The following is a 27,656-nucleotide window of genomic DNA, read 5'->3' as shown; positions in this document are numbered from 1 at the left end:
GGCAGTAGAAGTTATACACAATGAATTCAGGATGAGTGCTGTCATTGTGAAGGTGTCAGTGTCAAATGTAAATGTGGTGAAGGTGCCGCTGCAAACAACTCAAAGTAAACAGAAGAAGAGGAAAGGAAAGAACGGGCAGAATTACACCCCACTGCAAGTAATTTTCTTTTGCGCACAAGTTATTCAGTGTGCACAAGATAATTTACTCTGTAATAAGAAACTATGTCTACTAAAACTATGTCTCAGCGTCTAAACAAATTGAACTGGAAAGGTATATTCATTTACAGTCAACAAGCAACACCATGAACTCATTTTCCATTTTTAAAAATACAGTCCGTGTGTATGGTCACGACAGAGGTGAAGCGACATGAAAAGTACTTTTTTTTCGGTCATTATATTAGTAATCATAATAATATACTATAATAAACAGGTACAGTAAATATAATAAATAGGTGTCAGTAATAACAAAACATGTTAGTGGAACTCGGTGAGGCGAACAAATCAGCAAACCGATTAAAGTGGCAAACATAATCTGTATTAATGCAACCGAACAAGATATCAGTGTCAATATGACAATGCACAACCCCATATTCCATCAATTTTCGAATCATATTCGAACAATTCATCAAAGGTACTATATAATAACATATATAACTTGGTCCCAAATTATTGCACGCAGGCTATATTTTGTGCATCTTTAATATTGTTGACACTGATGTTTGGTTTGGTTGCTTCAAGACATACTATGTTTGCCACTTTACTCGGTTTATTGATTTGTTCGCCTCACCGAGTTCCCCTAACATTTTTTTGTCATTACTGACACCTATTTATTGTAATTACTGTTTGGTATAAGTCCAAGGATCTGGAACGGATTAAAGACGTATACCGAGATACCACTGTATTGTTCATGGCGCTTCAGCTCTGTCGCGACCATTCACACGGACTGTATACCTCAGCCTTAATGTCAAAGTAGTGCGTGGCAGCGTTGTATTTACTCCTTCCAGTAATATTAATTTCAAGGCTGTTGTACCTTATTGTACTCTAATGGCAGGTCTAGCAAACGTAGTGTGGTGTGCTGAAATAAACCTCTTACAACATGACAGCTATACGCAGCTAACCTGTTCCTTCCAAATAACTTGTGCGCGCACAGTAAAAAAAAAATTATGGGACTTAAAAAACAACATAAGAACTATACAAACGAGAGGAGGCCATTCGGCCCATCGCGCTCACTTGAGGAGAATTTAACTAATAGCTCAGAGTTGTTAAAATCTTATCTAGCTCTGATTTAAAGGAACCCAAGGATTCAGCTTGCACTACGTTATCAGGAAGACTATTCCATACTCTGACTACACGCTGTGTAAAGAAGTGCTTCCTTAAATCCAGTTGGAAATGTTCTCCCGCTAATTTCCACCTATGGCCACGAGTTCTTGTATTTGAACTAATGCTGAAGTAACTATTCGGTTGAACAGCATCCAAACCTCTTAGAATCTTATAGACCTGGATCATGTCCCCCCTCAGTCTCCTTTGCTTGAGGCTGAACAGATTTAGCTCAACTAACCTTTCCTCATATGACATTCCTCTAAGACCAGGAATCATTCTTGTGGCCCTACGCTGCACCTTTTCTAAGGCCGCAATGTCCTTTTTAAGATATGGTGACCAAACTTGCACACAATATTCTAGGTGAGGTCTCACCAAGGAATTGTATAATCTTAGCATAAACTCCACACACCTGGAGATATACCCCAACATCCTATTGACCTTTTTTATTGCTTCCCCGCACTGGCGAGAATGAGACATGGAAGCATCAACATACACACCAAGGTCTTTCTCATAATCAGCTACCTTTATTTCAGTAGGTCCCATAAAATACCTGTACTTTATATTTCTGCTCCCTACATGGAGTATCTAACATTTGTCTATGTTAAAATTCATCTGCCAGGTATCGGCCCAGTCACTAATTAAATCAAGATCCCGCTGTAGCTGCTGAGGCGCTAGTTCAGTATCTGCTACACCACCCACCTTGGTGTCATCTGCAAATTTCACCAGTTTACTGTATACAGTAACACCGGTCTAAGTCGACACTCGCGGGACCAGCTTAAAAGTGACGACTTAGAGAATTGACGAGATACACCTAAGTCGACACGTTGGCGACTTATGTCTATCTCGCCGTTTTGCCAACTAGTAAATATAACACCATACCTCTACTACACCGCACTATACACGCGAGACTTAAGACCAGGGAGTGGCTAGTGCGATAGGTGGGGATTCCCCGTTTCTACATTGCCGTGGTGACAAGCAGGCAGTGTGAAGCAGGCGGCGGGAATGCAGCGATTGGGGTGTCGACTTACAGATAGGAAAATCCATTCATTTGTGTTGTTCGGGACCGCGATTTAGGTGACGACTAAGGGAATTTGACGACTTACAAGCGGCGAGTTACACAAGGAATTTTAAAGGAAACATCATTAGGAAAAATCGGGACTTTTGCTTGAGAGTCGACTTGTGCACATTGACGAGGTACAAGACGGCGACTTAGACCAGTTTTACTATATATTGGTGTCTATATCATTTATGTAAATTAGGAACAATAGTGGTCCTAACCCTGCGGTACCCCACTATGAACGCAGGCCCACTGTGACATTGTGCCTCTTATAACTACTCGCTGCTTCCTATCTGTTAACCAGTTATCAATCCAGGTCGCTACAGTTCCTAAAATACCTGCCGCTTTGAGTTTAAGTAAGAGCCTCTAGTGGGGGACAACATCAAAAGCCTTTTGGAAATCTAAGTAGATGACATCATAGGCCTTCTTATCAACTTCCCGAGTAGCTTCCTCAAAAAACTCCAACAGATTTGTTAAACAGGATCTACCTCTCCTAAATCCATGCTGGCTATCCCTCAAAATGTTATTTGAGTCCAGGTAATCTACCATTTTCTCTTTGATTATAGCCTCCATAACTTTACCAGTTATACAAGTTAGACTGATTGGCCTATAGTTTGACAAATTACTTCTATCCCCATTTTTGAAAATGGGCGTTATGTTGACATGCTTCCAATCAGAAGGTACCACACCTTCAGATAAGGAAAGTTAAAAGGGTCAGCAAAGAATATCCCTCATCTCTTTTAACACTATAGGTAAGATGCCATCAGGGCCCTGTGATTTATTTATTTTGAGCTTAGCTAGGCTTTGCAAGCTTTAAGGCTTTAAGGGGCTTTTGATACGAAAAATATCGAACTTCTTAACTTAAAAGGAAACAAAGTGCAAACAGACATTTAAAGCATGACATGAAGCATGACATAAAATTTGCCAATAGCTCATTCAACCACACAATTAGTAACCTTGTGGAGGTTTTACCAATACCTCTACAGTTGCTTGCATTAAAGTTTTGGCCAGAGTTTTTAAAGGTTTTAGCCTAAACATTAATGTATCCATTAGCTTTATTATTATGTAAACATATAAATATAAAATATACACAATTGCATAAATAACTAGAGATGCATTTCCGCAGAAAATGTAGGAGGAGCGTCTAGAAAAAGTGAGTGGAATAAAAAAAATAAGAATATAAGGAATAACAATATGTGATTCTCACTTATAGCAACCACATAATAAACTTAGGAAACCAACAAACAAAATTTAGTCTACTTTGAACTAGAGCTGGGCGATATGGCCTAAAAATAAAATCCCCGATTTTTTCACAAAAAATCCGATTTCCGATTTTAATCGATTTTCCCCTCCCCTACTCAAAATCAAACTACAGATGAAAAATAAATGGTTCAAAGCAAGTTTTAACTTTATTTAGCTTTTTTTACTTTAGGGTTAAAGTGCAATCTGACAAGCCATAAAAGATGCTTGTAAGTGAGATGGCAGACCACGCCATTGTAAACACTTTTAGAAACTTGTAAAAACTTTTAGAAAGCTTTCTCTATAGCTTATTTTCAAACTGGCAACAACACAATACACCCTCAAACTTATAAATAAAAGTAATAAGTAATATTGTAATAATAATAGAAAAAAAACACAATTTTATCATGTCAGCTTGGTATTAAGTAAATACTTTATGCCATTGGGCTTGACAGTGCAAAAGAAAGCTTTTGAAAAATTGCCAGTGTTAAGAAAAATGAGGCACGTCATTTTAGCATGTCAATGAATCCCAGCTTTTCCACAGTATGTATGGGCACCATGTCTTTTGCACTATACATCGCGACAGCGTTTGCTATCACCTTCCATCGTGCCCCATTCTTATATGGCACACAGTTCGATAATGTGTCAGGGACGGTTGCTTGCTTAACTTTGTTTGTTGTGCTGGTGCTGCGGCTATTTTCATTTCGCTGGGAGAGGCACTTCTCCCACTCCGCTGCATGCCTCTGCTTTACGTGCTGGAATAAATTAGTCGCGCTGCTTCCTTTGGTTGCAACAGTTTTTAAAGTCTTTGCAACAAGGACTTGTTTGGTTTGTGTCCGACGGCACAAAACCGAACCAATTCCATATTACAGATGTAGCAACACCTTTCTTGGGCACAAGCGCCAGCTTTTCCCCTGTCATTGCCATGTTGATTAATCTGCTACAGTGTTTGGGTGCGCCGCGCTAATTTACCCGTGAAGAACGGTGCGTCGCATTAGTTCCGCTGTTGGCGCTCGTGCGTAAAAAAAGTAGGCTAATAAAATCGATTTTCATGAAAACACATCGTCCTGAACTGTAAATTCGAATTAATCGATTAAATCGATTTATCGCCCAGCTCTACTTTGAACTATTTTTATTACAATGATATGGTTATTAAAGCAAAGTTCTTAAAAATTAACTTTAAATAAACACTAGTGATGGGCACTGCAGCTCATCTCTAAGTCTAAGGCAATAAAAACATAGCGTTGACCCGGAGGTGCTGATTATCAACACAGTTTTTAAGAAAGTGTTCCATATCTTCTTTGTACTGAAACACAAAAAGAAAGGGATCGAGGTCATCCAGATCATCATTCTGTTTTAGTCTGTAGGGAGCTTTCTGGCAGTCCATGTGTTGCATTCGTCCAGAACCGGCTATGAATTAGCATCCCATATAGATATGTGCATCTAAAATAGTACAATTAATAAGAATAATTGTCATGTACAGTAATAATCAGTTCAATTCACAGCACATGTAACATTTATAACAGAGCTGCCTAAAGATTCGGAACTAAATAAATATTTAAAATATTTTTTTAAATTTTCAGTAGCAAAATCTGTATGACATTAATTAGAAACTACGAACTCTGGAACAGGGGATTATGCGGATACAGTCAGTCCAAGCTTAAGTAATCAATCTAAAGCTAAATTTGGAGAGAGAAAAAAAACACCGGTCAAAACTTTCTAAAACTCCAGCTGCTAGAATGCTACTATTGTTGCTTGTTTTACCCACTTTTTTCTTTCGACAAAGCTAAACACTCTCCCACTATTTAGATGACTTGGAAGATTTATGTTCTTTCTGTGATAATGAGAGTGAATCCCAGGAACATTTATTTTTCTCTTGTACAGTGGTCAACGCTTTTTGGTCTACTCTGTTTAATTGTTTATCTTCACAATATGTAATACCACACTTAGAGTATCTCATCATTAAGTTTGCGGTTTTCCTTGAAGAGAAGGATACTGAATTCTTGCTCAACAATATTATTTTAATTGCAAAATTTTATTAACATAACTGTAGCTATTTGAAGGTCTTCCCCAACACTGTAGCTTTTAAAAATGATTTAGTTTTATTTTTTAATTCTTAAAAGAATGTGAAGACCAAAAGTGCCTGTAAACTTTGTACTCTTACGTTTGGCCTGTTTTGATTTACCTGTGCTGTCCCCCTGCTCGGATATTGTATTTTGTTGAAGACGAAATAAAGGAGTTTAATTTAAAAAATAAAAAATAATAAAAAAAATAAATAATTTACTTAACAGAAAAGAAAAAAAAAAACACTCTCGCACTAACAAGTCCGGGCTGTGCGTGGAGGTCGTGTGATATCTGGTACTGCCTCCATGGCGTAGTTTGCATAATGTCATGTCCGGACTCGCTTGTGAAGATCACGTGTTTCCGGCTTTCTAGTGGAGACCCTCCTGGTGAAGGTGTGCAGCCAGAGCCTTCTAATTATTCGGCCAGGCTGCAGCAGTCAGCAGACGTTACAATCGTGGGTCTAATTACGACTGAACAGGAAAATACTGTTTGGGGAAACAACTTTCGAGTCACTGACAGGAGGAGGCATTTGCGGCACGGTAAGGCGTTTGTGGGGGATGGGTTCGTAGCTGTGACTGCTAATGTAGCTAGCTAGTTGCGCATTCCGCCGGGAGACATTTAGTTACGTAATACATGCTTGTATGTTTGCAGAAGTGGGTAGAGTATTCGAATTCTGTACTCGAGTAAAAGTACGGTTACTTCAATATTATAGCAACGGAAGTCGGCGTAAAAGAGCTCAATCTCATTACTTTAGTGAGAGTAACAGAGTATTTAGAAAAAAAGACTACTGGAGTAGCGCGTTGGTTTACAAAATCGGAATTGGTTATTAACAAGCTATACAGTTGCGGGCTTTTCTAATCAACAGCACAGATAAAGTATCAAATCTAAAAGTAAAATATGCTCTCCAAATAAAACGAACACAAAGTGTGCAAATAAAACACCATATACCTTTGATAATCAAAAACAGCGCGGGAAAACCACAGTATATATAATCATTGGGGAGGTTTCATTGGCTAACAGCAGAATGTTAAGTGGTTCTTTGTATAAATAAACGTGGGATATGTATAAAAATGCAAATAATGTAGTATTCCGAACTTTGGGCAATATATATTTATACACACACACAGCATTTCCTGTTTTTTTTTATGTAAAATACCATACTTGGCAATAAAATAAAATTATATATAATAAAAAATTTAAAAAAACTTGTGTGCCGCTAGCACTTTTTTATTGACAATAGCAGCTGTATTTTGTGTTGCATCATCTGAATAAGTAAAATTTGGGAGTCAAACTAAGATCATTGGAGCTGGTGTAAGTGAAGAAAATCGTTCCTTACCATATGTCAAGTCGCAGGTTAAATCAAGTTTAATCCTGTGTAAGGAAAAGTAGTAAAGATCACCTGTGTGAAGTTGCCCCCCATGTGTTTCAGATTTCAACCAAACTGGTCTCAATCGTATGTGCCACGTTTGTGCTGGTTTGTGCCGTTAAAATTGTCCTTTGTGATGCTTTAGTTTCTGAGATATTAATGTTTGTAAGGTTCCCCCATTTGCGTCTGATTTCGACCATTAATATCTCGGAAACTAAAGCGGCACAAAGGACAGTTTTAACGGCACAAACGCAGTACATGCGATTGCGATCGGTTTGGTGGAAATCAGACACAAATGGAGGGCTAACATTGCGGCCTTAGAAAAGGTGCAGCGTAGGGCCACAAGAATGATTCCTGGTCTTAGAGGAATGTCATACGAGGAAAGGTTATTTGAGCTAAATCTGTTCAGCCTCAAGCAAAGGAGACTGAGGGGGGACATGATCCAGGTCTATAAGATTCTAAGAGGTTTGGATGCTGTTCAACCGAATAGTTACTTCAGCATTAGTTCAAATACAAGAACTCGTGGCCATAGGTGGAAATTAGCGGGAGAACATTTCCAACTGGATTTAAGGAAGCACTTCTTTACACAGCGTGTAGTCAGAGTATGGAATAGTCTTCCTGATAATGTAGTGCAAGCTGAATCCTTGGGTTCCTTTAAATCAGAGCTAGATAAGATAAGATAGATAACTTCACGCTGGTGTCAAAACATTAATATATCAGAAACTAAAGCAGCACAAACAAAAATTTTAACGGCACAAACGCGGCACATAGGATTCAGACCAGTTTGGTTGAAATCTGAAACATATTGGGGGGCCAACTTCACCCAATGTTCTTGGTTGATCATTTGAATAGACAGTGTTAACAATTTATGATTGTGGGGGAGGTCAGGGAGAGGATGAGTGTTCCAGTGGGCGCCATTTGGGTGATGAGGAAGTAATTGAATGTACAGTGGCCAGAGAAGTGGCTGAGCTACCATTTGCTCTCATGGGAAGTCTCCGTCCTTGCAAGTTTGCGCTGGTTAATCGCTGTAAGTGCCTTCCCAGTAGTTTGTGTTTGAGCAAATTATACCTAGTCTGGTGTAGGTACTAGAAAAGAGTTTTGGAACTGCCTCCAAGGAGCTACAATTTTGCCAAGTCCCTATAGTATAAACATGACAAAGGTAACTGGTTCTGGGAAAAGGTTCTGGTTCTGGAAATACTTCCAGCAATATTGAAATCACCTACAGATGATCAGAACACTAAGTAGTTATGGATCCGTTATGGATATGCCCTAGGCCAGGGGTCTCCAACTCCGGTCCTGGAGAGCTACTATCCAGTAGGATTTCTATCCTACCTGGCTACTGATGAGCCACACCTGTTCCTGGTATTTACCTGAGAACAGGTGTGACTCATCAGAAGCCAGATAGGATTGAAAACCAACTGGACGGTAGCTCTCCAGGACCGGAGTTGGAGACCCTTGCCCTCGGGTGACGCAGTCTGCCTGAAATGTTAATTTGTGTCTTTAGCATCCAGGAGTTTTCCAATCTGTATTCTGGTGGTCCGATCAGAACGAAACCCCTGCTGTGGGATCAGAGTCATATGCCACAGACCAGAGAAGGAAGGTCTGTTTATGGAGAGGGTAAAACAAAATGTAGGGGGAATTCCTGGTATCTGAGGTTGAAGAGACTGCGAACGAGAGCCCCCAAAAGCTGAAATGGAGTGTATGTGGGTCTCTTCACAAATGTCACGTCCATTCTGAGGTGGTTTAATTTTTGTGTGTTAATCACAAAAGCAGCCAAATATAGGTTATGCCAGAAAAGGAAAAAAGTGCAGTTTGTGTGGCTTGAAAATGATTTTAGTTTGCCCTCTGCTCCTATTTCTCTTTTAACCGGTTCAAAACCAGCCTATTTAGAACGTGAATAGCGATCTTCAGCTGAGAGCGGTCCTACACGCTGTCGATGCAAGTAAAACAAAGAAAGGTGATATGGTTTAATACTTCCAACAACTGAAGTTTTGAAAAGAAGACAGATTACGGATTTAGTTTTTTTCATGATTCTACATAATGATTTCAGCGAGATATAAACTGAAATACATGAGAAAGATATGCGGTCGCCGATGCCCTTGTCCCCAGAGCGTTAATAATAGTCACTGCATCATATTTATCGCTTTCTATATTTATATGGTCACAGTTTTTCATTTTTCATTCCATCTACCAATAAACTGTGAAAGGGCTTTTATTGTTGCTACTTGCGTTTCAAACTGCCTTTCCAAAGTGATGGGTGTGGGGTGCAGTGACATTCCAGACTGATGGGCCATTGACAGTACGCAAACTACTACAGGTGTGAGGACGCCTATCTCATCAATATTCATTGTGAAGGCCACTGACTTTGAGAAAAAGAGTGTCACTCTAAATAATCAAACCACATAAAATTTCAGAATGTCTCTTTCACCTATGTGTAGCCAACCCCTGTGTCTAAGCTTCAGAGCTCAAAAATCTTGGCTAGAAATGTCTATAATGTGATTTTTTTTTTTTACAATTTCTCAGCATGTCTGAAAGTAGGTTTTTGAAAAGCATATGTTTAAAGTTGATTTTAACAAAAAATAGAATAATAACATTCTAAGTGGTCTCAGATTATTGGTGCTGAGTTTGTGCTGAATAAAAGCACATGTAACACTTTGGGATAAATGTTTTTTAGATAGGTGAAATATTTTAAAATGTCATGGCATGTCAGACTACCCCGAAAGTGGAAAAGAGGCCTCAGACCCTAGTGGGTTAACACATACCATCAAAATCGCAGTTGTTTTGGTGTATTTGGAGGTAATAGTTTGTACTTCAAGTTGCCATTTCAAACCAGCAGTGTTGGTGCTCTGTGTAGTTCAGTTCAAGCATGTCAGAGATTGCAGTGTGAATAGCACACTGTGAACATGAACTGCGTATGGAGTAACGAAGGCTCTTTGGATGATATGTTTGCCTTATTCACTATTTTCCTAATAATTTTTGTCTATTAACCCTGTTCCATCTCAGTACTGACTGCTGTCTCCATCTTCCCTCAGCAAGGAGAGTGGATGAATCCTCCCAAACCTTTGCTTGCTCTCAGGATCCATTCTCCTACACTGCAGACATTGACCTGCACAGACATATCAAAATATCTCACCCCAAAGAGTATGTCATACAGCTGAGGACCGGATCTATCAACACAACCCAGGATTCACCAGCTTCTGCTGGCCCCAGTGCCACTCAGCCCAGTACAGACACACTCAGTACCCTGGAAGAAGCCAGTACATACACACTGACAGCACAACAGGGTTCCCAGGGTGAGATGACTTTCAATATAAACAGAGACTGTAAAATACACAGGCAGCCTCACACAGAGAAGTCGTCCCATCTGTGTTCTGAGTGTGGGAAGAGCTTCAGTCGATTAGGACACCTAAAGATCCACCAGCGGATTCACACAGGAGAGAGGCCCTACCAGTGCTCTCAGTGTGGGAAGAGCTTTAGTGAGTTAGGAACCCTAAAGATCCACCAGCGGATTCACACAGGAGAGAGGCCCTACCAGTGCTCCCAGTGTGGGAAGAGCTTCAGACATTTAGGACACCTAAAGAATCACCAGCGGATTCACACAGGAGAGAGGCCCTACCAGTGCGTCCAGTGTGGGAAGAGCTTCAGACATTTAGGACACCTAAAGAATCACCAGCGGATTCACACAGGAGAGAGGCCCTACCAGTGCTCCCAGTGTGGGAAGAGCTTTAGTCAGTTAGGAAACCTAAAGAAACACCAGCTGATTCACACAGGAGAGAGGCCCTACCAGTGCTCCCAGTGTGGGAAGAGCTTTATTCAGTCAGGAACCCTAAAGATCCACCAGCGGATTCACACAGGAGAGAGGCCCTACCAGTGCTCCCAGTGTGGGAAGAGATTTAGTGAGTTAAGATACCTAGAGGGTCACCAGTGGATTCACACAGGAGAGAGGCCCTACCAGTGCTCTCAGTGTGGGAAGAGCTTCAGACATTTCGGACTCCTAAAGGTCCACCAGCGGATTCACACAGGAGAGAGGCCTTACCAGTGCTCCCAGTGTGGGAAGAGCTTTAGTGAGTTAGGAACCCTAAAGAATCACCAGCAGATTCACACGGGAGAGGGGCCCTACCAGTGCTCCCAGTGTGGGAAGAGCTTTAGTGCATCGGGAACCCTAAAGAAGCACCAGCGGATTCACACAGGAAAGAGGTCCTTCCAGTGCTCCCAGTGTGGGAAGAGCTTTAGTGAGTTAGGAAACCTAAAGAAACACCAGCTGATTCACACAGGAGAGAGGCCCTACCAGTGCTCTCAGTGTGGGAAGAGCTTTATTCAGTCAGAAACTCTAAAGAAACACCAGCGGATACACACAGGAAAGAGGCCCTACCAGTGCTCCCAGTGTGGGAAGAGCTTTATTCAGTCAGGAACCCTAAAGATCCACCAGCGGATTCACACAGGAGAGAGGCCCTACCAGTGCTCTCAGTGTGGGAAGAGCTTTATTCAGTCAGGAACCCTAAAGATCCACCAGCGGATTCACACAGGAGAGAGGCCCTACCAGTGCTCCCAGTGTGGGAAGAGCTTTAGTAAGTCAGGAACCCTAAAGAATCACCAGCGGATTCACACAGGAGAGAGGCCCTACCAGTGCTCCCAGTGATGATCTCGATTGAGAAGCATTGAGAAGCACTCTCTTGACAGTTCATTATCACAGTTAGTCCAGTAAGTTGGTTCTTGAATTTTTCTGAATTGTATTTGTGAAATACCAGTATGTTGGGTCCCCCTCATTAGTCCTGTTGATGTTTAGGATTTGTTTGACAAAGATTCGGAGGCAGTGTTTTAATAGTTACAGTATATTTTGAAGGTAGACTTCGACTGCAAAGCAGTTTTATAAACTACTGAAAAATTACACAGTTGTGTGTTTTACAGAAGAGGATTCGGGCCACGTGAAATAATACAGAGAATTCTGAGGAAGAAGTCTGAATCCTGACATTACAGTCAGAGGCTGGCTGCAGACCTCAGGCTCCATGCAAGACACAAAGCAGAATACACAGAGGCCCTTTCCTTATCTAGGGCCACAAGTGCAGATGTCAGTGTTGGTGGAAAATGACAGAATTGGTAGCATTCCTTCACATTAATTGATTTGGGAACATATTTTTAGGAGGCAACATGAGAATATGTTATATATTGTAGTTTATTCAGACAAAATTTTGTGTGAATTTTGTGTTGGCATCTGAACAAGAATAATTTTCATCGCATGAGCTTTAATTGTGATTTTTTTTAATCGTCTTAAAATGTTATGAAACTTGTCATATTGAAGACAAAGGTATGTCAATTTCTCTTCATTACACAGTGTTTGAGTATACTATCTTGGCTACAGTTTACAAAAAAGGGTTTGAATTGCATTCTTTTTAGTTATTTTTCTACAACCCATTACAAGAAAGAGTAAGACTATAAATAATAAACCCAAATGACATAGGGCAGTGGTGGCCTAATGTTTAGGGAAGAATATTTGATTTCTATTGTAGAAAGAATGCCACGAGTGTGTTCTGCTGTTATATCTGCCAAAGGTGGCTACTTTGAGTCAGAAGTTTAGAATACATTTTGGTCTATAAATTGATTCCATGATTTCTCTTTTAACTCCAATTGCTTATTTGTACTATGCTTTCATTTCAGAGTGCAATGAGACATTAAACTGCATACTTCTCAATTAAAAAATGCAAAATTTGGGTGTTCTAAAACATTTGACTGGTAGTGTATGTATATGCAATATATAAAGCATGTATTTATGAGATGCCGCTAGATAAACACTTTAGTGCAGACCTCAGTAGAAGTGACTTCAGGCTGGGGGATAACTTTGACTGGGTGACTGTGATTCATTTGCAAAACAGAAGGTGTTAATGGTGCTGGAGAGGGGGCGGGCAGCTTGTGTGGGGAGTAAGGGGGGGGGCTCCTCATGAGGAGAGCCTAATTTTTCCATGAATTCTAATGTTAAGGAACTCACCGGAAATGAGCTGCAAGAAACATTCATACGCAATGTGGATCTGAAGGGGGAAACGGTTCCTGAACTACATGAAAACTGGTGGCATGCACAAGAACAAAAAATTCCTCCTATATTGTTTATGAAAGGTTAATAAAATATCAGGGGTTGCCAATTTATGCATCTGGCGTGACGCTCACTTTCAGACTCTCACGCTCATGCAAGAAATCTCACGGCAAATCTATATAATTCCATTATAAACCTGAAATTAGCTACATCCAAAGTGTTGGGGTAGTCTGCCAGCTGATCAAAGTTGGGAATCCCGAAAAGTTCTGTTTTATAAGAGTTTAGTCCTTTTTAGAGTCATTTGCCAAATGCAATGGCTTCACATTTCTTTTTGCCATCATTTCATCAAACACCGTTCACTTTGTATTTGCTTGCAAGTATTATTTTTGTTGTAAATTAATAATCTGTAGATGACAAATTTAAGCTGAACCATTAAATAAATAATATATGGGTCATTCTTACGAACTTGCGAGCATGTCAGGAACATGTCTGTTTGGATCAGTTTTTTTTATGTAGAGCAATTGACATTACCTTAGATTCTTAAGTATATTTAAACCACGCCATTTATTGCTCTGATTTGATGATTTTTAAAAACAATTTCACCAAAATAGGTTGCATTCCATTACCTTCCGCTTGTCCGGGGTTTGGGTCGTGGGGGAAGCAGCTTCAGGAGAGATACCCAGACCTCCCTCTCCCCAGCTACCTCTACCAGCTCTTCGTGGGGGGATGCCGAGGCGTTCCCAGGCCAACCGAGAGATATAATCCCTCCAGCGTGTCCTGCCCCGGGGCCTTCTCCCTGTAGGACATGCACAGAAAACCTCTCCAGGTAGCCACCCAGGAGGCATCGGTGCCTGATGTCCAATCCACCTCAATTGGCTCCTTTCGACGTCTACTCTGAGACTCTCCTGGGTATCCAAACTTCTCACCTTATCTCTAAGGGAGAGCCCAGATACCCTGTGGAGAATCCTCATTTCGGCCGCCTGTATTCGCAATCTCATTCTTTTGGTCATTACCCATAGCTCATGATCATAGGTGAGGGTAGGGACGAAGATGGACCAATATATCAAGAGCTTTGCTTTCTGGCTCAGTTCTTTCTTAGCCACGATGAACCGGTTAAGCACCTGCAAATCTGCAGACGCCGCTCCGATTGAGAACCATGGTTCCAATCCTTATCCCCGCCGCTTCGCACTCAGCTGCAAACCGCCCCAGAGCACACTGGAGGTCCCCAGCAGATGAAGCCAACAGGACGACATCGTCCGCAAAAAGCAATCCTGAGGCCACCAAACTGGACACCCTCAACACCCTGGCTGCGCCTAGAAATCCTGTCCATAAATATTATAAACAGGACCCATGACAAAGGGTAGCCCTGGTGGATCCCAACCCGCACTGAGAACACGTCCGACTTATTACTGGCAATGCGGACCAAGCTTCTGCTCCATTCATACAGGGACCGAATTGCCCACAATAGTGGAACCCCAACCCCATACTCCTGAAGCACCCCCTACAGGGTACCTCGGGGAACCCGGTCATAAGCCTTTTCCAAGTCCACAAAACACATGTAGACTGGATAGGCAAACTCCCAGGCCCCCTCCAGTACCCTCACAAGGGTGTAAGGCTGGTCCAGTGTTCCACGGGCAGGACAAAAACCGCATTGTTCCTCCTGAATCCGAGATTCGACTATCGATCTCACCCTCCTCTCCAGTACCCCGGAATAGACTTTCCCAGGAAGGCTGAGAAGGCTGAGAAGTGTGATCCCCCTATAGTTGGAACACACCCTCCGGTCCCCTTTCTTAAATAAGGGGACCACCACCCCGGTCTGCCAATCCAGTGGTACTGCCCCAGATCTGCACATGCTGTTGAGAAGGCGTGTCAGCCATGACAGCCCCACAACATCCAGAACCTTTAGGTACTCCGGGTGGATCTCATCTTTAACCACCCTGGCCACCTCAGTCCCAGTGATGGGCAAGTCCCCCCCAGCACCCCCGAGCTCTGTGCCCTCAAATGTCTCAAAGGCAGTGTGCGCAGATGTATCTGAGGAAGGGTTGAGGAGGTCCTCAATGTATTCCTTCCACCTCCGGGTGATGTCCCCATGTGAGGTCATCAGCACCCCCTCCCCACTATAAATATTAGGAACCAGGAGCTGCTTCCCCCTCCTGATATTCCGGATGGTTTGCCAGAACCTTTTTGAGGCCGACCGAAAGTCACTTTCCATGGCCTCACCAAACTCCTCCCACGCCCGGTTTTTTGGTTTCACAACCGCCTGAGCCGCGTACCGCCTGGTCTGCCGGTACCCGTCAGCTGCCTCCGAAGACCCCCAGGCTAATAATTCCCGGTAAGCCTCCTTCTTCTGCTTGACAGCCCCCCTCACCTCTGGTGTCCACCATCAGGTACGAGGGTTACCACCACGACTGGCACTGACCACCCTGCAGCCACAGCTCCGTACGGCCGCTTCCACAATGGAGGTCCGGAACAGTGTCCATTCAGACTCAATGTCCCCAACCTCCCCTGGAATGCAGTTGGAATTCTGCCGGAGGTGCGAGTTAAAGCTCTGGCGAACAGGAGCCTCTGCCAGACGTTCCCAGCATTCCTATGCGCTTGGGCCTACCAGGTCTGACCGGCTTCCTCCCCTGCCACCTGAGCCAACTCACCACCAGGTGGTGATCAGTTGATAGCTCTGCCCCTCTCTTCACCCGAGTGTCCAAGACAGAAGGCCGCAGATCAGATGATACGATTATGAAATCGATGGAATTCCCTCGTGGCACGGTAACCAGCACACCACTCAGGGAGTCCAAGAAGGCCGGGCATTCCATAAGCGCAGATGACAGTCAGAGACCTATCCCCGACCCGAAGGCGCAGGTAGACAGCCCTCTCGTTCACCGGGGTAAACTCCATTTTTAATGCACCAAGCTGTGTGGCCACCAGTAGCCCGACCCCTGCCCGGCGCCGCTCACCCGCTGCAACTCCAAAAGAAAAGAGCGTCCAGCCCCTCTCCAGGAGATTGGTTCCAGAACCTACGCTATGCGTTGAGGTGAGCCCAACTATATCTCTTTGTCTGGCCCCTCCCCTGGGATCTTTTTGCCTTGGGAGACCCTACCAGGGGCTATTGCCCCTGACAAAATAGCCCCCAGGGTGACTGAGGCACGAAAACCACGATAAGGTGGTAATCGAAGGAGGGACCTGCTGACATAATTTCAGTAACTCTCTAAAAACACAGGTGGAGTGTTGACAAGGACAAGGCTGAAGTTTACTCTGTCATGCTGATTGAGTTAGAATAGCAGACTGGATGCTTTAAGTTTGAAACTGTAGTAATACAAATTGGAGAGGTAAAACTGGAAGAGACTACAGAGAAAGCGCATGATACAGCAAAGTGGAAATCTTGGCAGTATAAGTTATACACAATGAATTCCAGATGAGTGCTGTCAAACTGGACATTGCTAAAACTACAGTGAACAAATTGTTTGTGGAAGAACTCAATGGTTTTAAGAATGCACTTTAATTGGGATTACAGTGCTGGTGAGACAAGGATCTGCAAGTGAAAGAAAGGATAGTAGCTAGCTAGTAACATTAAAGTTAAATGTGGCGGTGCGTGTGTGCGTACATGCCACACTTTACCTGCCAGCGTGCAAGTAGTGAGACAACGACAAGGGCTGTGTGAAGGTTTCCTTAACATTAAACTGAGACATGGTGAGTTGGGCATAGATTATGAACTTTGTAGTGAGTTACTGTATAACCTTAAGTGGACATGAGCTGTATAGTGTAGTTTGCCTAACAAACTTGCTCTAATTGATCAATTCAACCTTGCTTCAATCTCTACCCTAACATGTTGCCTTATCAGCTTATATTGATTTAGATTGTGACTTGTAGGCTACATATAACAAAAAGTCATTTAAAAATATTATTACAAATTACAGCGTTTGTAGCAAAGTAGGCTACTTTTTTCATTATTTAAAATGTCTTAATGTTTTTTTGTCTTTTGTTTCTGTGTTTCAGGAGTGGATTGCATGCAGTGCAAATTCTGCAAATTTGTTGGCTCATCTGAAGAGGTGCTGCTGAAGCATTGTCGCCTTCGTCATGGAAAAGGTGCTCGCTGGCCTGTGTATGTGTGTTTGAAACTCCTGGTGCAGTACGATCACACCTGTCAAGATCACACAGAGACACCGAAAATTCACCAAATTCAACATTTCAATGTGAATTGTGTGATTTAAAAGAGATTTGCAGTGAAAAGACTTTTTGGAAGCATCTTGGATACCATTTAAAGAATCACGAAGCTGTGCAATGTCCCATTGTTAGATGTACCTTTACCACAAATGTTCGTCCAACCTTAAGTTCTCACAGTAGTCGGAATCATAAAAATTGCTCACTTAACGATTTTCGAAGTGTAGGAAGAAGCAACACCTTAGATGAGGCAAGTGATGATGAACAAGTAGATTTTGAAGCAGGCTTATCACATGACAGGGTTATCTCAAAGGATAGTAGGAGATCAGATGAGGTTGAAGAGACTGAGGAAAATTTGGATATTGAGACACTTGAGCACAAATTGGCTTCTCTCTTTCTATCTATGCAAACAGTGTTGCATATTTCCAGAAGTGCAATTCAGACTCTTGTAGAGTGGTATTGAAATTCAGTCAACTTTTCAATCTACAGATCCCTGGAGGAATTTATATTTCAGTGAACATTTTTTTGTAATTAGAACCCATCAAATATCTTTATAACTCAGCCGGTAAAAACACTTTTGTTTATGTATCAGTAAATAAGGTACTTGAGACTTTATTTAGGCGGGCAGATTTTTTGGACCAAATTGTATTTGATCAAGACTCTTTACCTGGGTTCTGTAAGTCTTTTCAAGACGGGAAGTATTACAAGGACAATAAGTCACTTGGGCAGCAGAACCAATATATCAGTTTGGCATTGTATACTGATGATTTTGAAGTGTGTAATCCTCTAGGCACCTCAAGAAAGCTTCACAAGATAACTGCGGTTTATTGGGTTGTTTTAAATTTACCAGCCAAGTTCTCATCCAGTCTCCCTTCACTTCAACTAGCACTCCTCATTAAAAGTGTTGATGTCAAGCAATATGGCTATGAAAAGTTTCTTGAGCCATTGATTAAAGCTATAAAACATATAGAACAAGAGGTGTGCTGATAACCATGGAGCACATGGACTAGCAGGGTTTTCTGAAAGTTTTACTGTTGAGAAGTTCTGCCGATTTCGTTTACTAAGGACCAAATTGCCACAGCTAATGTTCATGATTTCCAACTGAGGGATGTTGATGGACACGACTCTTTATTGAAAGAGCTTAGGCAGAACGAGAACCTTCAAAGCATTAATAGTGTAGAAAGGCAGTGTGTACTGGGGAAGCATCTTCTGGTCTTTCATCCAGTGAATGGATATCCACCTGAAATTCTGCATGATTTTTTTGAGGGGGTCGTTCCTCTGCAATTGTCTTTGTGTTTGAAAAATCTCATAGCAAAAGGTCTATTTACGTTTGATTCACTAAATGACTGCATAAAGTAATTTCCCTACACATATACAGACAAAGTAAACAAACCACACAAAATTTCAAAAGCAAGCTTTGAAAAAGGAAGTGTTGGAGGTAACGGACATGAAAATTGGACATTGTTACGCTTGCTTCCTTTTATTATTTGATTCAAGATACCAGAGCATGAGCCTGCTTGAGAGATTTTAATGGACCTTAAGGAAATTGTTGAGATTGTTGTTTCACACATACTCTCTGAGGAAGCATTGTGCTATTTGTCCTCTAAACATCGGGATCACCGCAAGTTGCTCACTAGTACCTTCCCAGAGTTCCGACAAAACATCACTTTATTGACCATTATCCACATCTAATTTGCTGTTATGGCCCATTGGTGGACTTTTGGACGATGAGATTGACACAAAAATGACACAAAAAATTGGAAAAATGTGCTGCTCACCCTTTCCTCGAAACACCAGCAGATGTTGGCGTACCATTTGGACAGTCAAAACCTTTTCAAGGCAAAGCTGTATGTGGAAAAAGTGAAAGTGGTCAAAGTTTCAGAATTGTATGCATCACTCAGGTGCCAAACTGAGGAGAAGTACCTACATCTTCACAGTGTGTCTGTCTAAAATGATTCACCTACACGGTACACAGTATGCAGAGGGCATGATTTTATCTTCTGGGCAGTGTAGTGGATTACCAGAATTCCATACGATTGTATTCATTCTTGTCCACATAGAGCAGTGTTTCTCAACCCAGTCCTCAGCGAACCCCAGCCAGTCCACATTTTTGCTCCCAGCCAATCAGGAACACCGAATAGCTGGAACAGGTGTGCTGGGAGCTGGGAGGGAGCAAAAACGTGGACTGTCTGGGGTTCGCTGAGGACTGGGTTGAGAAACACTGACATAGAGGAAGTGATGTTTATGTATAAAAGGCTCTCTTCATGGTATATTGAACATTTCAGATCTTATGAAGTTGTTCACACCACTCTTTGGAAATAATATACCTGGTTCCAGATGCACGGATTACCATCCTCTAGAAGCATATAAAGTCGAGGGGAAATTTATGGTGACTGCAACAACATTCCTCCTCAAATAAATCAACTGATAATGGTATGTTGCCAGCAGGTTTCACTACAGGTGGTCTGTAATTGTCAGTAACATTGTAGTTGATGCTGAATCTAGTTTCTGCTTTTTGGCCTCTCTTTCCAGACTTTACTTCGGGTAGTCCTCTCCCCCAAAGAAGCCAAACGACTCCAACTGGCAGAAATACCAGAATATGTGGACTAGCTAATTGAGGTACTTAAAGAGAGACTCCAACTTGAGAACGATTTCACACTCCAATTTGAAGATTCTGATTTTGGAAATGCTTTATGCCTGTTGACCACAATGTCTGAATTGCCAGAGGGATGTGCAGTCCTACATATTATATGGAACTCTTCCCTCCCTTCAACCCCTTGTAACCCATCTGACCATTCCATTAGTGGATCAGTCTCCTCCTTGGACACAGCCAGTGTTCATTCAGATGATTTTAGGCCTAGCAGCTCTCTCCAGACTCAGGGTAGTTCTAGCGATTCTGTCAAGAGCAGATTAAGACAGGACATTAAATGGCCCTCTCCATTCCCCATCCCAAAGCTCTCATATGATGTTGAGCTAAAATTGCTTAAAGGAAATGAGATCTATGAAAAGACAAAAAAGGCGCTTGAGGTAACAAGAAATGTCAAAACTGAAATTTTGGATAAACTTGCACAGGCCATTTTTGAACTCCGAGCTGGCTACCCTGAGAAAGATGAAGTAGCCTCAGTTGCATCTGCTCTGGTTCTCAAGTATCCATGCCCGAGGGACAAAGACAGCATAACGTGCTGTGATGCCAGGCTAACGAGTCTCAGGTACAAGATTGGAAACTTCAGGGCAAAACTGCGTGATGCAGGCTGCAATGAGGTAGATGTGAACAGGAAAAGGCGATGAGGAGATGGGGAAAATGGCCCATTCACTCTCAAAAAGGCCAAATGGGGAGTAGTCAACCATGTCCCAGACTACCCAGACCACCATGATGATAGTTCACGTGAGTGGCTTGCTCTGGTTGAAGAATTAAAAAAAATAAAAGGAATATGGCAGAGAGAATGCAGAACATAGAGTTGACCTTTTCCCTACGACGTAAGGAAATTGTGGAGATGCAGCCTATGGTGTCAGAGATCCAGGAGAGATGGCCTGCGCTGTTTTCTCTGGAGGAGGTAAGGCTTTCCTCATGCTTTTACTTGCATTTAAATGCTCGTTGTATAGTGTGTAAACTGGGTGGCGCGGAGGTGCAGTGGTTAGCACTGTTGCCTCATACCTCTGGAGTTTGTATGTTCTCTGTGTTGTCATTCGGTTTCCTCTGGGTACTCCGGTTTCCCTCTACAGTCCAAAAACATGCTGAGGCTGATTGGAGTTACCAAATTGTCTGTGTGCATGTGTGAGTGAATGGTGTGTGAGTGTGCCCTGCGATGGGTTGGAGCCCCATCCTGGGTTGTTCCTGCCTTGTGCGCATAGCCTCTAGGCCAGGGGTCTCCAACTCCGGTCCTGGAGAGCTACTATCCAGTAGGTTTTCTATCCTACCTGGCTACTGATGAGCCACACCTGTTCCTGGTATTTACCTGACAACTGGTGTGGTTCATCAGAAGCCAGGTAGGATAGAAAACCTACTGGATAGTAGCTCTCCAGGACTGGATTTGGAGACCCCTGCTCTAGGATAAGCTCCAGCCCACCCCATGACCCTGAATAAGGTTACAGAAACTGGATGGATGTATATACATTAGGGATGCTCCTTTTGACCGTTTAACCGTTAACCGAAATAATTAATTCTGACCGAATATTACTATCAGTTAAACGGTTTAAAATGTTTTTATATATATTTTAATTATTAGTAGTAGTATGAAGTTTTGTGGCATCTCAGCTGAAGATTGCTTTTCACGTTCTAAATACACTGGGTTTGAATCGGCGACTGTGATTACAGGCACACAGGCTTAGCCCACTGAGCCATGAACACAGGTACGAGCTTTGCTGCTGAAAATGGAAACATTGGCGCAAAGCTTCAGCGGCAGAGACGTATCCGTGTGCTATATTGTAGCCGATCGGTGTAAACACTACCCAGACATGTGCTCTTGTTTTATTTCGGTTACAATGGGCGTATTCACATATTTCTTTATCCAATACTAACTGTCGGATTATCATGTTGTTATCATGCGAATAGCGCAATTTGCAAGTGGGAAGGCGATCAGAGCTGCTTCGAGACGCAGACGCTTAAGTCAGTCACTCTTGTTCTTTCTATTCGTATCACGAAGCTATAAAAATATATTTAGTTTCTACCTATATATATATTTGAAAAGTAGACCGTCCAAGGTTTCTGAGGGTGTTTTTTAAATGTGTATATGATAAAACCTCGCAGAGTTATTTAAATGGTTTGGCGAAATTTCTGTCAGATCCCGCCGGCGGGACCGCCGACCCCAGAGGAATTTAATATTCTAATCTAATCAGTTAACGGTTAATGTTCGGTTAACGAACGGCGGTTGTCGGTTGGGAAAATTAATCGAAATGAGCATCCCTAATATACATAAGTGTGTGAACTTCTCAATCTTTCTTGGTAAGGGACCAGGTACTCTCTGGGAATAGTTGACCGAGTGAATAATCTTAACAACACAACAGCAAATAAATTGATCTGCAGTTTACCTGTACAACACATTCACCTATATGTGTGATCAAATCAGATTTGTTGTAATAGCGACAAATGTTAACATTACAGCACAAAACAAACTAATGGCTTAACGTTACCACAATGTAACAAAATTAAGATGAATAACAAGCAAGTGATTTATATTTGTACTTACTTGAGAATGCAACAAAATATTTATTCCACACATTTTACTCATAAGTTCTTGTATCAAGCCGGAAATTATAGAAATCATAACACAATTACAAGACTTCAGGCTTTTAGTCACCTTCATTTGCTTCATTCACTAACAAACTCTGAAGAATAAGTTAATTCATGATATCCTCATAATAGCAGACAGCTCACAGTCATCAAAGTGTTTCACTTTCAATGTGTTCACGTACAATAATATCAGATTTTTAAAATATCTTTTTGCTTGCATCTGGCAGTAGCTGATTCACATATGCAGAGTACTTCATATTACAACTAACAAGTGCACCAAGATGGCGACAGGAGGCGGAATGAGGCAACTGTACGATAAATTGCAACACTCCTATAAGGACCTATGGATCATGGATGCTATAGCACCACCTATAGCCAAATGGTGTCTCTTTTCTGGCCTGAGTAGCAGAAGGAATGCTGCACCATTATTGTACGCCAAACTTTATTTGGATTGGATAAATGGTCTATAGGACAGGTTCAAAAAAGTATGTTTTGCACATTTTGCTAATAAGTTAAAGATATAAGGGGCTGAGCTAGATTATCTTATTAGCATATATCACTGTCTGAGGCCAAGGAATATGGAAAATAAAGAATTGGCTTTCTATGACTCACAGTTCAGAAAATATGGAGCAAAATGTCAAGCACTATAGCGCCACCATTAGGCTGACCAGTGTCTCTTTGCACCATACAACCAAATTTCATGATTCTCTGTCATGTATAAGGGTAATTATTGCCTGCCAAATTTGACTGGCTGTTGTCAGCCATGTTTGATATGTCGATAAACTTTAAATCCCTCAGAATGTTATTTGAACCCAGGTAATTACTTTTCCAGTTTCTAGGTACCACAGCTGTAGATAAGGATTCTACAGTGAATACCTGTGTAAAACAACTCTCCTGCAGATTAGTGATTTCAGCTTTTAGAGCTCTTTTGGACTTCAAATATTTGAAGAAACTTTTAATGTCATCCTTAGCCTCCAATGCAGTCTTCCTTTCTACATTTCTCTTAGCGAGTCTGTTATTTTTTAACTCAACCTGTAGACTTAGATACTCCTGCTTTATTTTGAAATCCTTAGTTAATTTCCATTTGTGGAACAGAGACCTTTTCCTCCTGACTTTATTCTTAATTTCCGTAGTAAACCACCTTGGCTGCAGTGTCCTAGATTCAGTTTAGCTAGAAACAGGTTAATGTTATGTTAATGGTGTGGGGGTGTATTTTAAGTCCTCTTGCACTTGCAACAATGTGCTTTTAAAACAATTCCCATGCCTATTCAACAGAATTGCTATTTAACTCCATTCAGTTTACAGTTTCTGGTTTCAGTCTCATACCATTAAAGTTAGCCTTCCTAACATTGTATATTTTTGTTTTGGACTTTGCTCTTCAGACACTAGAATTAACCTCAAATTTAACCATGTTATGATCACCAAAAAGGACCTTACAGCTTTTTCTTGTTTTATGTTGAAGCTTTGCTGGCTCAGTTCTGACTAATCTTGAAGCTTAGAGAGCTGTGGTCCTGATATCCCCCCCCCCCCCCCGATATGTGGTTTTATAGCATGTTGGCGTCAAGTCAGAGAGAAATTGTTGGAGATGTATAGGACACATCTCCTGAGTGGCATATATGTTAATGGTGTGGGGGTGTATTTGATTGCCAGTCCTGCCCTTGGATGATTAATATATGTGGAAAGGTGTTAGGACAGTTGTGATACCCTTTTCTGTACAGCTCCTGGTACTGTCCACTCCCCTGTAGACCAATGGTGCTGGATGTATATTTGCATAGCATGACACAGTACTGTTTTTGACTTAACGGGTTTTTTTTTTAAATACACCAAGATGGCAATGAATAGGGCAAGAGAACAAAAACCACAGAGATGGTTTTTGTGTGCTTGTGTGAGATGGTGTAACTGGAGAAGGTATCGCTATGGAAAACCAATTGTTCTGTTTCTCCTCTTTAGGAAAAACATCCAGACCATATATACCTCTACAATTGAAATTCCTTCAGAATACAAGAACTTCACTACTCAGACCAATTAGCATGCATCAGCACAGGCAATCCAGAACAGCTAATAATAAAATGTGGTAAAGACTAATATCAGTGCCATACCACCCTCGATCGTGGCGGGTTTCTAAAAATGAGGCTTAATGAAAATCTGAATATTAAATGAGCAAAGTGATTTTATTTGTTCTTCTATCCCAAGCTGTGGTCTAAAAGCAATAAGGTCACCACCCATTATACCTGCTTTAGTGGAAATACACTCCTTCAACCATTAAGATAGCTCTCACCTTTTCTCAGCCCTGCTAAATAATTAAGTTATGCAGTCTAACAAAGTCTAGCTTCATAATCTGTGTTTGGTGACTGGTGCTATACATTTCACTCACTTTTATACTACAAGCAGTTCTCAGGTGAGCTTGACTGGTTCTTTTTTACCCTGATTGAGATTATTGTTTACATTTATAATGACAGTTTTTCAATGTTCCTCGACCTACATGAACACAGTTTTTTGGTTATCAGAAGCTAAACTGGACAAAACTTGCATAAAAAGAGAAAAGGCTATGCTGGTCTAAGTCTTTCTTATTATGGTGGGCTAGTAGCAGCAGCTGAATGCCTAAAAGAGTTCAAATGAAAGTACATTAAAATGGGGCAGATATGGACCACCCATTTTGTACTTGTGTGCCACCCATATGGGCTTGCAATTTGGAAGAGATGGAGACACATTGTCTTGACACTCTAGGTTGTAAATTGAACACTATAAGAGTTAATAAATATTAACACTATAAAAACAACACTCACTGCACACTGTAAAATGTTAAAGGTAACACTGGATGGTGTGGACCCATATAAACACAATGCAGTGTTAAATTAACACTGGCACATTTGCTGTGTGTATTTTCTGAAATTGAATATATATTTTCTGAAATTAAAAATTTTTCCTCAGACAGTCATATATACACTCAGCTAAAGGATTATTAGGAACACCATACTAATACGGTGTTTCACCCCCTTTCGCCTTCAGAACTGCCTTAATTCTACGTGGCATTGATTCAACAAGGTGCTGAAAGCATTCTTTAGAAATGTTGGCCCATATTGATAGGATAGCATCTTGCAGTTGATGGAGATTTGTGGGATGCACATCCAGGGCACGAAGCTCCCGTTCCACCACATCCCAAAGATGCTCTATTGGGTTGAGATCTGGTGACTGTGGGGGCCATTTTAGTACAGTGAACTCATTGTCATGTTCAAGAAACCAATTTGAAATGATTCGAGCTTTGTGACATGGTGCATTATCCTGCTGGAAGTAGCCATCAGAGGATGGGTACATGGTGGTCATAAAGGGATGGACATGGTCAGAAACAATGCTCAGGTAGGCCGTGGCATTTAAACGATGCCCAATTGGCACTAAGGGGCCTAAAGTGTGCCAAGAAAACATCCCCCACACCATTACACCACCACCACCAGCCTGCACAGTGGTAACAAGGCATGATGGATCCATGTTCTCATTCTGTTTACGCCAAATTCTGACTCTACCATTTGAATGTCTCAACAGAAATCGAGACTCATCAGACCAGGCAACATTTTTCCAGTCTTCAACTGTCCAATTTTGGTGAGCTTTTTGCATTGAATTTGTATTTTGAATTGTAGCCTCTTTTTCCTATTTGTAGTGGAGATAAGTGGTACCCGGTGGGGTCTTCTGCTGTTGTAGCCCATCCGCCTCAAGGTTGTGCGTGTTGTGGCTTCACAAATGCTTTGCTGCATACCTCTGTTGTAACGAGTGGTTATTTCAGTCAAAGTTGCTCTTCTATCAGCTTGAATCAGTCGGCCCATTCTCCTTTGACCTCTAGCATCAACAAGGCATTTTCGCCCACAGGACTGCCGCATACTGGATGTTTTTCCCTTTGTACACCATTCTTTGTAAACCCTAGAAATGGTTGTGTGTGAAAATCCCAGTAACTGAGCAGATTGTGAAATACTCAGACCGGCCCGTCTGGCACCAACAACCATGCCACGCTCAAAATTGCTTAAATCACCTTTCTTTCCCATTCTGACATTCAGTTTGGAGTTCAGGAGATTGTCTTGACCAGGACCACACCCCTAAATGCATTGAAGCAACTGCCATGTGATTGGTTGATTAGATAATTGCATTAATGAGAAATTGAACAGGTGTTCCTAATAATCCTTTAGGTGAGTGTATATATATATATATCCTCCTGAGACCCCACCCATTCATTTATGTCCATTTTGCATCTATCTTTTCACTGATGTAAGGAAACATATTTATTACTGTTGTACACTAAAGAGGACATGCTGTGAAATTAAAAATAAAATTGAAAAAATCTAAATTGTAAGATGTCTTATTTCCTCCAATGACAAATAACCAATAATTGAAGGACACTTTTTCCCTTGGGTCTCAGGAGGAGTATTTGCAGCGACCGTCCAGTGCAGCCATGTATTTTTTGACTTGGCCACTAGCACGCCTCATACAGCAAGTCAATCTGCAACTGACTTTTTCAACCAATTTATTTAATTATTTAATTGAGCTGGTGTTGAAATTTAACAAAATCATGGAACAGTTGAGGTGCCACTGAGGAGAGGTTTGGGAAATGAAGCCGTGTTCATCTAAGCCATCCAACTAGATATCAGTAACTTTTTAGAAAACAGAAGAAATTGTTACTAGTTTTTATTGTTACTCTTAATTTGCATATGTTCTAATGTAAAATTTTTGTTCTAAGCCAAAGTGTCACGCCCACATCTGTCACGCCCACAGGGGCGGATCAGACAGGTGCGGGGCATCAGGGACTGATTACCTCCTCAATATAAGGAGAGTACCTCACACAAACAAACCGCGAAGTATTGCGCTATGTACAGCCTTACTGAGCGTTATTCTGTCCTGTCTCCCTTTAATCCCGTCCCTTGCCTGTCTGCCTGTTGTACAATCCTTACCTCTCATTCCTTGCCTCCTCAGTTCAGCTCCCGTCCTTGACCCGCCTGTCCTGCTGAGCCCGGCTTCCCCTGTTGTCCAGCCCGCCTGTTCCCCCGTCCTGTGTGTGCCTGTTGGACTGACTCCCCGGCTTTCGACCCCTGCTCCTGTTTTACGACCACGATTTCCGCTCGCCGTCTCTGGACTTGTTAGCCTGATTAAAGCTCTGTTTCCCCGTACTTCTGGATCCGTGTCTCCCTTATCTACCCGGTGTGACACAAAGTACATT

The 27,656-nt window shown here is 41.8% G+C and overlaps 2 protein-coding genes across 3 annotated transcripts in view; both read left to right on the top strand.

Annotated features, from left to right (window-relative positions):
* Window positions 1–6,087: 6,087 nt before the first annotated feature.
* LOC140581270 (uncharacterized) overlaps window positions 6,088–27,656 on the top strand; it is a 147,159-nt gene continuing 125,590 nt past the window's right edge. The window contains exons 1-6 of one of the 2 annotated variants that reach the window (XM_072703429.1): window positions 6,088–6,219; window positions 10,079–11,747; window positions 17,062–17,151; window positions 19,564–19,659; window positions 19,759–20,780; window positions 22,684–26,167. In XM_072703429.1, the coding sequence (XP_072559530.1) occupies window positions 10,345–11,685 (1,341 nt within the window). In that variant the 5' untranslated portion in view covers window positions 6,088–6,219; window positions 10,079–10,344 and the 3' untranslated portion in view covers window positions 11,686–11,747; window positions 17,062–17,151; window positions 19,564–19,659; window positions 19,759–20,780; window positions 22,684–26,167. Of the gene's footprint in view, window positions 6,220–10,078; window positions 11,748–11,954; window positions 14,056–17,061; window positions 17,152–19,563; window positions 19,660–19,758; window positions 20,781–22,683; window positions 26,168–27,656 lie in introns of those variants that run through there. The other variant, XM_072703430.1, reaches the window with a different exon arrangement.
* The window catches only part of LOC140581259 (uncharacterized), a 149,361-nt gene continuing 127,866 nt past the window's right edge, over window positions 6,162–27,656 (top strand). The window contains exon 1 of the mRNA XM_072703395.1: window positions 6,162–6,219. The gene's annotated coding sequence lies outside the window, so the exon portion shown is untranslated. The remainder of the gene's footprint in view (window positions 6,220–27,656) is intronic.

The sequence above is a fragment of the Paramormyrops kingsleyae genome, chromosome 20 (assembly GCF_048594095.1).
Source record: "Paramormyrops kingsleyae isolate MSU_618 chromosome 20, PKINGS_0.4, whole genome shotgun sequence".
Taxonomy (NCBI): Eukaryota; Metazoa; Chordata; class Actinopteri; order Osteoglossiformes; family Mormyridae; genus Paramormyrops; species Paramormyrops kingsleyae.
This window is presented reverse-complemented; position numbering and strand designations above follow the sequence as displayed.